Source organism: Nerophis lumbriciformis, linkage group LG03 (genome assembly GCF_033978685.3).
Source record: "Nerophis lumbriciformis linkage group LG03, RoL_Nlum_v2.1, whole genome shotgun sequence".
Classification (NCBI taxonomy): Eukaryota; Metazoa; Chordata; class Actinopteri; order Syngnathiformes; family Syngnathidae; genus Nerophis; species Nerophis lumbriciformis.
The window spans coordinates 12,517,832-12,530,000 of record NC_084550.2 but is presented as its reverse complement, the minus strand read 5'-3'; the positions used below and the strand labels follow the sequence as shown (position 1 = coordinate 12,530,000).

General features: G+C 44.3%; 1 protein-coding gene across 1 annotated transcript in view; it reads left to right on the top strand.

Annotated features, from left to right (window-relative positions):
• LOC133579328 (uncharacterized) overlaps positions 1 to 12,169 on the top strand; it is a 134,940-nt gene that overhangs the window by 47,277 nt on the left and 75,494 nt on the right. Inside the window, exon 11 of the mRNA XM_061933900.1 lies at positions 6,084 to 6,465. Coding sequence (XP_061789884.1) covers positions 6,084 to 6,465 — 382 coding nt within the window. The remainder of the gene's footprint in view (positions 1 to 6,083; positions 6,466 to 12,169) is intronic.

Here is a 12,169-nt window from a genome sequence, read left to right as displayed (position 1 = left end):
GGACTAGAGGGCAGTGGGAACGATTCAGATAGGGAAGATGCTGTGAGAGGCGGGTGGGACCTGATATTCAGCTGGGAATGACTAAAACAGTAAATAAACACAAGACACGGTACTCTATTAGCCACAACACAACCAGGCTTATATTTAATATGCCACAAATTAATCCCGCATAACAAACACCTCCCCCCTCCCGTCCATATAACCCGCCAATACAACTCAAACACCTGCACAACACACTCAATCCCACAGCCCAAGGTACCGTTCACCTCCCCAAAGTTCATACAGCACATATATTTCCCCTAAGTCCCCAAAGTTACGTACGTGACATGCACATAGCGGCACGCACGTACGGGCAAGCGATCAAATTTTTGGAAGCCACAGCTGCATGCGTACTCACGGTACCGCGTCTGCGCATCTAACTCAAAGTCCTCCTGGTAAGAGTCTCTGTTGTCCCAGTTATCCACAGGCCAATGGTAAAGCTTGACTGTCATCTTCCGGGAATGTAAACAATGAAACACCGGCTGTGTTTGTGTTGCTGCAGTCGGCCGCAATACATCGCTTCCCACCTACAGCTTTCTTCTTTGCTGTCTCCATTGTTCATTGAACAAATTGCAAAAGATTCACCAACACAGATATCCAGAATACTGTGGAATTTTGCGATGAAAACAGACGACTTAATAGCTGGCCACCATGCTGTCCCAAAATGTCCTCTACAATCTGTGACGTCACGCGCAGGCGTCATCATACCGAGACGTTTTCAGCAGGATATTTCGCGCGAATTTTAAAATTGCACTTTAGTAAGCTAACCCGGCTGTATTGGCATGTGTTGCAATGTTAAGATTTCATCATTGATATATAAACTATCAGACTGCGTGGTCGGTAGTAGTGGGTTTCAGTAGGCCTTTAAAGTTGGAAGAGTCCAAATGATGACTATGAGTTCTCTAACCGGAACCCCAACGTGGTCAATATCTGAAAAAACCAGTCGCAGAGTTTAATACTCAACAATCGTAATGGACCCACTAACTGCGGAAGCTAGCTCTCCAATCAGCTAAACAGACTGAATAACTCCACAGTGATGTCTTGATAAATTTACTGAGGAATTTGTGAAACTGTAACACTATAAAAATAATGCCATTGTAAGTTAATAATACTATCAAAGACACCAGTAAACATGTTAGCATATTAGCTAATGCCAATGACGCTAGCTTCATTACAAAACAATAGCACGTACAAACATGCATGAAAACACTCCTACAGACGTCACAAATGGGACGGTTTAGTGAGTAAGAATTGTTTTAGTTGTGTTGTGTGACTATCAGAAACTAATTAGTCATTGAGAGTGTAAAGCAGGGCTCTGTCTGACAGGCTGGGTCCAAGGATGCAACATGAAGTCATTACTGCTGTTTTGAGGGTGATTTATTTTCCCTTTGAGTAAAAATACAATACATTAGTGATGGTTCCGGCAACACCGATGCATCGGCGCATGCGTCGAGCTCATAGAGCAAAACCATGTGTCGGTGCGCGTACCGCTTTTAGAAAGTCACGTGACCTATCATGAGCTGTTTCGGTCACGTGACCGATTCGCGAACTGTGTCGCACTGACGCCTCCTCTGTGCCCTGTGAGCGGGTCTTTTCTACAGCCGGAGAAATAATAACTAAGAAGAGAAATCGTCTCAAATTGAATACTTTGGAAAAACTGTTTTTTTTAATAAAAATGTGTAAAATAAAAAAAATTCACAACTTGTTCTCTTAGATTTCCATGTTATAGTACATGTTCACATTATTTATTGACTGTATCTAAAAAAGATAAAAATATATTTTTATTTAAATGAAGATATGAAATAATCCTAAATGAAATACAATGACTTGGTTTAAATTCCATCCATCCATCCATCCATCTTCTTCCGCTTATCCGAGGTCGGTACGCGGGGGCAGCAGCCTAAGCAGGGAAGCCCAGACTTCCCTCTCCCCAGCCACTTCGTCCAGCTCCTCCCGGGGGATCCCGAGGCGTTCCCAGGCCAGCCGGGAGACATAGTCTTCCCAACGTGTCCTGGGTCTTCCTCGTGGCCTCCTACCGGTCGGACATGCCCTAAACACCTCCTTAGGGAGGCGCTCGGGTGGCATCCTGACCAGATGCCCGAACCACCTCATCTGGCTCCTCTCGATGCGGAGGAGCAGCGGCTTTACTTTGAGCTCCCCCCGGATGACAGAGCTTCTCACCCTATCTCTAAGGGAGAGCCCCGCCACCCGGCGGAGGAAACTCATTTCGGCCGCTTGTACCCGTGATCTTGTCCTTTCGGTCATAACCCAAAGCTCATGACCATAGGTGAGGATGGGAACGTAGATCGACCGGTAAATTGAGAGCTTTGCCTTCCGGCTCAGCTCCTTCTTCACCACAACGGATCGATACAGCGTCCGCATTACTGAAGACGCCGCACCGATCCGCCTGTCGATCTCACGATCCACTCTTCCCTCACTCGTGAACAAGACTCCGAGGTACTTGAACTCCTCCACTTGGGGCAAGATCTCCTCCCCAACCCGGAGATGGCACTCCACCCTTTTCCGGGCGAGAACCATGGACTCGGACTTGGAGGTGCTGATTCTCATCCCAGTCGCTTCACACTCAGCTGCGAACCGATCCAGTGAGAGCTGAAGATCCTGGCCAGATGAAGCCATCAGGACCAAATCATCTGCAAAAAGCAGAGACCTAATCCTGCAGCCACCAAACCGGATCCCCTCAACGCCTTGACTGCGCCTAGAAATTCTGTCCATAAAAGTTATGAACAGAATCGGTGACAAAGGGCAGCCTTGGCGGAGTCCAACCCTCACCGGAAACGTGTCCGACTTACTGCCGGCAATGCGAACCAAGCTCTGACACTGATCATACAGGGAGCGGACCGCCACAATCAGACAGTCCGAAACCCCATACTCTCTGAGCACTCCCCACAGGACTTCCCGAGGGACACGGTCGAATGCCTTCTCCAAGTCCACAAAGCACATGTAGACTGGTTGGGCAAACTCCCATGCACCCTCAAGGACCCTGCCGAGAGTATAGAGCTGGTCCACAGTTCCACGACCAGGACGAAAACCACACTGTTCCTCCTGAATCCGAGGTTCGACTATCCGGCGTAGCCTCCTCTCCAGTACACCTGAATAGACCTTACCGGGAAGGCTGAGGAGTGTGATCCCACGATAGTTAGAACACACCCTCCGGTTCCCCTTTTTAAAGAGAGGAACCACCACCCCGGTCTGCCAATCCAGAGGTACTGCCCCCGATGTCCACGCGATGCTGCAGAGTCTTGTCAACCAAGACAGCCCTACAGCATCCAGAGCCTTAAGGAACTCCGGGCGGATCTCATCCACCCCCGGGGCCTTCCCACCGAGGAGCTTTTTAACTACCTCAGCAACCTCAGCCCCAGAAATAGGAGAGCCCACCACAGATTCCTCAGGCACTGCTTCCTCATAGGAAGACGTGTTGGTGGGATTGAGGAGGTCTTCGAAGTATTCCCTCCACCGATCCACAACTTCCGCAGTCGAGGTCAGCAGAACACCATCCGCACCATACACGGTGTTGGTAGTGCACTGCTTCCCCTTCCTGAGGCGGTGGATGGTGGTCCAGAATCGCTTCGAAGCCGTCCGGAAGTCGTTTTCCATGGCTTCCCCGAACTCCTCCCATGTCCGAGTTTTTGCCTCCGCGACCGCTGAAGCCGCACACCGCTTGGCCTGTCGGTACCTGTCCGCTGCCTCAGGAGTCCCATGAGCCAAAAGAACCCGATAGGACTCCTTCTTCAGCTTGACGGCATCCCTCACCGTCGGTGTCCACCAACGGGTTCTAGGATTACCGCCACGACAGGCACCAACTACCTTGCGGCCACAGCTCCAATCAGCCGCCTCGACAATAGAGGTGCGGAACATGGTCCACTCGGACTCAATGTCCAGCACCTCCCTCGTGACATGTTCAAAGTTCTTCCGGAGGTGGGAATTGAAACTCTCTCTGACAGGAGACTCTGCCAGACGTTCCCAGCAAACCCTCACAATGCGTTTGGGCCTGCCAGGTCTGTCCGGCATCCTCCCCCACCATCGCAGCCAACTCACCACCAGGTGGTGATCGGTAGAAAGCTCCGCCCCTCTCTTCACCCGAGTGTCCAAAACATGAGGCCGCAAATCCGATGACACAACTACAAAGTCGATCATAGAACTGCGGCCTAGGGTGTCCTGGTGCCAAGTGCACATATGGACACCCTTATGCTTGAACATGGTGTTCGTTATGGACAATCCGTGACGGGCACAAAAGTCCAATAACAAAACACCACTTGGGTTCAGATCCGGGCGGCCATTCTTCCCAATCACGCCTCTCCAGGTTTCACTGTTGTTGCCAATATGAGCGTTGAAGTCCCCCAGTAGAACGAGGGAATCACCCGGGGGAGCACTCTCAAGTACTCCCTCGAGTGAATCCAAAAAGGGTGGGTACTCTGAGCTGCTGTTTGGCGCGTAAGCGCAAACAACAGTCAGGACCCGTCCCCCCACCCGAAGGCGGAGGGAAGCTACCCTCTCGTCCACCGGGTTGAACTCCAACATGCAGGCTCTGAGCCGGGGGGCAACAAGAATTGCCACCCCAGCCCGTCGCCTCTCACTGCTGGCAACGCCAGAGTGGAAGAGAGTCCATCCCCTCTCGAGAGAACTGGTTCCAGAGCCCTTGCTGTGCGTCGAGGTGAGTCCGACTATATCCAACCGGAACTTCTCTACCTCGCGCACTAGCTCAGGCTCCTTCCCCCCCAGCGAGGTGACGTTCCACGTCCCAAGAGCTAGCTTCTGTAGCCGAGGATCGGACCGCCAAGTGCCCTGCCCTCGGCTACCGCCCAGCTCACATTGCACCCGACCTCTATGGCCCCTGCTATGGGTGGTGAGCCCATTGGAGGGGGGACCCACGTTGCCTCTTCGGGCTGTGCCCGGCCGGGCCCCATGGGGACAGGCCCGGCCACCAGGCGCTCGCCATCGTGCCCCAACTCCGGGCCTGGCTCCGGAGGGGGGCCCCGGTGACCCGCGTCCGGGCGAGGGAAATCTGAGTCTCGGTTCTTGCATTTCCATAGAAGTCTTCGAGCTGCTCTTTGTCTGATCCCTCACCTAGGACCTGTTTGTCTTGGGAGACCCTACCAGGGGGCATGGAAGCCCCCGGACAACATAGCTCCTAGGATCATTGGGACACGCAAACTCCTCTACCACGTTAAGGTGGCAGCTCAGAGAGGAGTTGGTTTAAATTATTGTATATATTACTAGGTCATAAAATCAGTGTCAGTTGAGTCGGTCCATAGGTTGCCTGTAGGGATTTTTAATGTCCAGCAGATGTCAGTATTTAGTGACACAGTATCAACACAGTATCAATACAGTTTTGCAATGTGTCGAAACGCTTCATGACGCCTCATCAACCCATCACTACAATACATTACATGCAGATGGTTTGGGGATCCCTTTGCGGTCAACAGAAGTAACGGCACCCTGGTGCACACGCTCTCCATACAAGCCAAACAATTCACAGGCAGGTGCAGATGTTATTCATTCGGCAATCATTCAGCTCCACACACACTCCGCCCCCCCCCCCCACACACACACACACATGTAGCCACACCCCTATCCCAGGTGACAAGTGAGAAACAAATCCCTGCCTCTACATTTTGTATTGTAAAACTTGCAAACATTGCTTGGAGTGATGAATTAAGAATCCATACGAGTAGGAAGGCTATGGATGGCTCAAAGATTAAACGGCACTTGTACTTCTGGTTGGAAGCACTAAATGGAAGGATACTGCAGCACCTGCAGTGAGCGAACTCATTCAAAAGTTGGCACCGTAGCACAAACAATAAACACCTTTTTAGTTTATTTGCTTGTTGTATTAAAAATCCATTAATTAGCTACACCGTTTTATAAGCCACAGGGTTCAACGTGTAGGAAAAAATTAGCGTCTTATAGTCCAGAATTTACAGTAGTTAATGACAGATTAAAGTAATATCATTTTGCCCTGTTTGGCCCTCCATATTTTACTGTCATTAATGTATTTTCCAATTTTTTTTCATCCTTCCATGCAGAGAATTCTCCTCCGTTGTGCTGCTCGCCGCCGTCGCAGGGTCCTATTGGTCAGTGGGTCTCAACACGGCGCGAAGAGATCGTCGCACAGATGACGGAAGCCTGCCTCAACCAGAGCTTGGACGCCCTCCTGGCACGCTCCATGCTGATGAGCGAGGATTACGAACTGGTGGTCAATCAGCCCACCCGTGCCGCTAAGGTGCGCCAGCTGCTGGACAACTGCCACAGGCACAGTGAAGACTTCTGCCGCGTTGTCGTCCTGAAGCTGCACCGCAACAAGCAGACGGGCCTGCAACCGTACCCTAACGAGATCACCTCTGCCACCACAGTAACGACACCCAGCGCGCCGCCACTCCCCGTGTCCTACAACATCCAGAGGAACATGTAAGAGTAGACTGTGCCAAATGTACTCTCACTTTGCTGGGTCTTTTTTTTTTTGTACTTCATGTCAGTGTTCATGCCACAAGCACTTGGCTTTTGTATTATCGAAAGAAATTGGACTGATTTTATATTCCAACAGTTCTGTGTTAAGACTGATTTATTTATAGTCCCTTAATTCAAAACAGGGGTTTTACTTCTTTTGGGATTATTTTATGATTTTTGCTAACGCCTATAATAATGGTTGTTATGTTATTGAAGCACTTTAAGATGCTGAGAACACGCTGTAAAAAATAGAGTTGATCTACTTTGAGTCTCCAGGTCAAGGGTGTCCAAACTTCGGCATTTGGAAGCTTCAGTGTGGCCCACGAGACGGCATGAGTTTGATGAGGAATTTGGTGCACGGAGTGCCAACAACTTTAGCTTAATCAGCTGACAATGTGAGTAAATCAGGTCAATGACCATGAATTGTAAATGGAAGTGTACACAGTACAGCAATTACAAACCCCGTTTCCATATGAGTTGGGAAATTGTGTTAGATGTAAATATAAACGGAATACAATGATTTGCAAATACTTTTCAACCCATATTCAATTGAATGCACTACAAATACAAGATATTTGATGTTCAAAGTCATAAACTTTATTTTTTTTTTGCAAATAATTATTAACTTAGAATTTCATGGCTGCAACATGTGCCAAAGTAGTTGGGAAAGGGCATGTTCACCACTGTGTTACATCACCTTTCCTTTTAACAATACTCAATAAACGATTGGGAACTGAGGAAACTAAATGTTGAGGCTTTGTAAGTGGAATTCTTTCTCCTCCTTGTTTTATGTAGAGCTTCAGTTGTTCAACAGTCCGGGGTTTCCGCTGTCGTATTTTACACTTCATAATGCGCCACACATTTTCGATTGGAGACAGGTCTGGACCTGCGGGCCAGGAAAGTACCCGCACTCTTTTTTTACGAAGCCACGCTGTTGTAACACGTGCTGAATGTGGCTCGGCATTGTCTTGCTGAAATAAGCAGGGGCGTCAATGAAAAAGACGGCGCTTAGATGGCAGCATATGTTGTTCCAAAACCTGTATGTACCTTTCAGCATTAATGGTGCCTTCACAGATGTGTAAGTTACCCATGCCTTGGGCACTAATGCACCCCCATACCATCACAGATGCTGGCTTTTGAACTTTGCGTCGATAACAATCTGGATGGTTCGCTTCTCCTTTGGTCCGGATGACACTATGTTGAATATTTCCAAAAACAATTTGAAATGTGGACTTGTCAGACCACAGAACACTTTTCCACTTTGCATGAGTCCATCTTAGATGATCTCGGGCCCAGAGAAGCCGGCGGCATTTCTGGGTGTTGTTGATAAATGGCTTTCGCTTTGCATAGTAGAGCTTTAACTTGCACTTACAGATGTAGCGACCAACTGTATTTAGTGACAGAGGTTTTCTGAAGTGTTCCTGAGCCCATGTGGTGATATCCTTTAGAGATTGATGTCGGTTTTTGATACAGTGCCGTCTGAGGGATCGAAGGTCACGGTCATTCAATGTCGGTTTCCGGCCATGCCGCTTACGTGGAGTGATTTCTCCAGATTCTCTGAACCTTTTGATGATATTATGGACCGTAGATGTTGAAATCCCTAAATTTCTTGCAATTGCACTTTGAGAAACGTTGTTCTTAAACTGTTTGACTATTTGCTCACGCAGTTGTGGACAAAGGGGTGTACCTCGCCCCATCCTTTCTTGTGAAAGTCTTAGCATTTTTTGGGAAGCTGTTTTTATACCCAATCATTGCACCCACCTGTTCACAATTAGCCTGCACACCTGTGGGATGTTCCAAATAAGTGTTTGATGAGCATTCCTCAACTTTATCAGTATTTATTGCCACCTTTCCCAACTTCTTTGTCACGTGTTGCTGGCATCAAATTCTAAAGTTAATGATTATTTGCAAAAAAAACAAAAAAGTTTGTCAGTTTGAACATCAAATATAAATGCGTTGTCCATCATTGTATTCCGTTTATATTTACATCAAACACAATTTCCCAACTGATATGGAAACGGGGTTTGTACTTATATGACCTTTTCCCACTCATGGTGCAAACTGCAAATCAACACAAAAAGTGAATACACACACACACGGTCACAAATGTGTGTTGACCATGTAACATAACACAACCTGCTCACTGAACTTTGTGGACATTAAAAGAAAAGTTAAAACACCATACATAGTTCAAAATTACACCCATTTAAATCCATTACAATGCAGGATGGGAAAAATGCGAAACCCTCACCGCTGCTTGATATTTCTGAATGATTACAAAACCTTAAGAAGGTTGTCACAGAAGTAAACAAGGTATAAGTCAAACTTTTACATACTCTTAATATCCAATTATGTTCATCATAAATTATATATCTATTATATTAATATACAGTACAGGCCAAAAGTTTGGAAACACCTTCTCCTCATTCAATGGGTTTTCTTTATTTTCATGACTATTTACATTGTAGATTGTCACTGAAAGCATCAAAACTATGAATGAACACATGTGGAGTTATGTACTTAACAAAAAAAGGTGAAATAACTGAAAACATGTTTTATATTCTAGTTTCTTCAAAATAGCCACCCTTTGGTCTGATTGCTGCTTTGCACACTCTTGGCATTCTCTTGATGCGCTTCAAGCACACCTGTGAAGTGAAAACCATTTCAGTTATTTCACCTTATTTTCTAAAGTACATAACTCCACATGTGTTCATTCATAGTTTTGATGCCTTCAGTGACAATCTACAATGTAAATAGTCATAAAAAATAAAGAAAATGCATTGAATGAGAAGGTGTGTCCAAACGTTTGGCCTCTACTGTATACAGTATATATACACATTTTATACATATATACACACATATATAAATGTACATGTTTATATATATATATATATATATATATATATATATATATATATATATATATATATATATATATATATATATATAAACATGTATGTATATAAATATGTTTATATATATATATATATATATATATATATATATATATATATATATATATATATATATATATATATATATATATATATATATAAACATGTACATTTATATATGTGTGTATATATGTATAAAATGTGTATATATACTGTATACAGTAGAGGCCAAACGTTTGGACACACCTTCTCATTCAATGCATTTTCTTTATTTTTTAGCCCAATGCGGCCCCCAAGTCAAAAGGTTTGGACACCCCTGCTTCGGGTAATTTCTTTCATCTCTCCAACAATATTGCAATTATTTATTGGAGTACTAGTTTGTACAGTACTTTATGGAGTATCTGTGTCCTGTTATTGAATACATAGTGACGCTTGGCAGACTAGGATAGGAATTTCACATGTGTACCAGTGCCTGTGAGGAGATAAATACAAGTGCAGTAATCTCTTCCAGTGCATTAATGGGTGCAGCCTCTCCTCATTTTTCACATTTTCTACATACAAAACCTTTTCATCAACCGTAAGGGTTTCTTCCGTGTGTGTATTCGCTGACCTCGTTCTCTTCCTCATGTCCTACACTTCCTCAAAGTGAGCCCTCGATATACACTAGTAATCAAATTGTATTGTCAGTTGTTTTGTTTTTTTTTACTTTAAAATGTGCTCTACTCAATGTTAACACAATTCAAAAATGGTGTTTTTAAATACACTCAATGGTCCTTTTTTTCTTCCTAAAACTGCTCTTACATCCATTTGTATGCAAATGTGCTTTGTTAGTGTAGTAAACGTGTTCAGTTTTAAAAGTGACCAACTGTGTACTTCGCCATATGACCAATTTTATTTGGCGCCCCCTTATAACAAAATGTTTCACGCTTTTTTATGTATGTTAAATGCTTGTTTTTAATACTTCTTTAACACAAGCTTGAAATCTGAATTGTAAAGTTCATAAATCAACGCCAACTGGAATTTGAACGCAGTAACACGGGCCTTTAAGACAAGCATCAATAAAGCTACTGAGACCATCTGGGGAAATCATACAGGAGGAAGGGGATTTATTTGTCACGGTTTACCTGACATATGAAACATGACAAATCGGGAGGGTGCAATATCCACTTTGCCCACCAGATAGCAGTAGTGTTGACTATCTTAAAATGTGTTGTGTGGCAATTCCAGCTTTGACTACAGAGTCAGTTGCTATGTAGAGTGGTGCTTTCCATAATTTTCAGCAGACTGCATTGCAAAATTACTACACACTAAAAAATGGTGGGTTAAAATTGAGTTATTTTTTTTACTGCTGGTTAAAAAAAGGATGAACCCCTTATTTGAGTTATTTTAATTCAACATTTTGGGTACATTTTTTTAACCCAACTTTTGCGTTGAATTATTTAACCAAAAGAGTTATGCTAAGTCAATGTTGGTTGATTCTTAATCCAACTATAGGGTTGAATTTATTTAACACAAAAGCTGAGTTATGCCAAACCCAGCTATTGGGTTGCGCAATTTAGCGCTCTTTGAGTCAATAGTTGGATAAAAATGATACGTTTTACTGCTGGTTTCTCCTTCTCCTTCCCAACTACTGATATAAATTATTTTCATTCCATTAAAATATACTCAAAAGCAAGATATGAGTGACATTTTTTTTTACAAGAATTGCCGTCATAGTCATCATAGTAGTTATATACAGCATGCTGAAATATAAAGTACCAATGATTGTCACACACTAGGTGTGGTGAGATTATCCTCTGCATCATGTTCATGTACATAAGATGTGTGATTGTAAATAATGTTAATAATAAATATTAAAAATAATAAAATTCCCTTCAAGAAAAAAGTAAATTTTTACGGAGAAAAAAAAGCCTTTTATCCAAAAATGCATCACTCATTGAATAACAACCCAAAAAAGGTTCATAGTTTTGAAAAACCAGAAATTTAGTTAAAATAACACCCTTCTAACCACTAATTATGGATTTCTCTTCACAAAAATAACTCAAAAATGTAACTCATTAATTGGGTTATCAAAATAACCCTGCATTTTTAGTGTGTAACGTCCCATTACTTTCACGCGAGATTCACCCAGAAATGGAGCCATATGAATCCCTTTCTTACTATATTCTTAACAGTGATGGAGCAGGAAGGGGCTAGGGGTACGTTTGCAGTAAAATGTCATATGAAGCGCCCTCCCGTTCATCAATTGATATTTCTTCTCGCCTGGGCACAGCGTGAGATCTCCATGTATGGAAGTGCGGCCCGGCTTATAACATTCATCTGCAATTGGCAAGAATAATGATGTCACCTTTTACATGAAATACATTACACAGGCTGGAGAAAGCCATGGTGCATAATAAATACACTATGTTGCCAAAAGTATTTGGCCACCTGCCTTGACTCACGTATGAACTTGAAGTGTCCATCGCATTCCTAACCCATAGGGTTCAATATGATGTCGGTCCACCGTTTGCAGCTATTACAGCTTCAACTCTTTTGGGAAGGCTGTCCACAAGGTTGCGGAGTGTGTTTATAGGAATTTTCGACCATTCTTCTAAAAGCGCATTGGTGAGGTCACACACTGAAGGCCTGGCTCTCAGTCTCCGTTCTAATTCATCCCAAAGGTGTTCTATCGGGTTCAGGTCAGGACTCTGCGCAGGCCAGTCAAGTTCATCCAGACCAGACTCTGTCATCCATGTCTTTATGGACCTTGCTTAGTGCACTGGTGCACA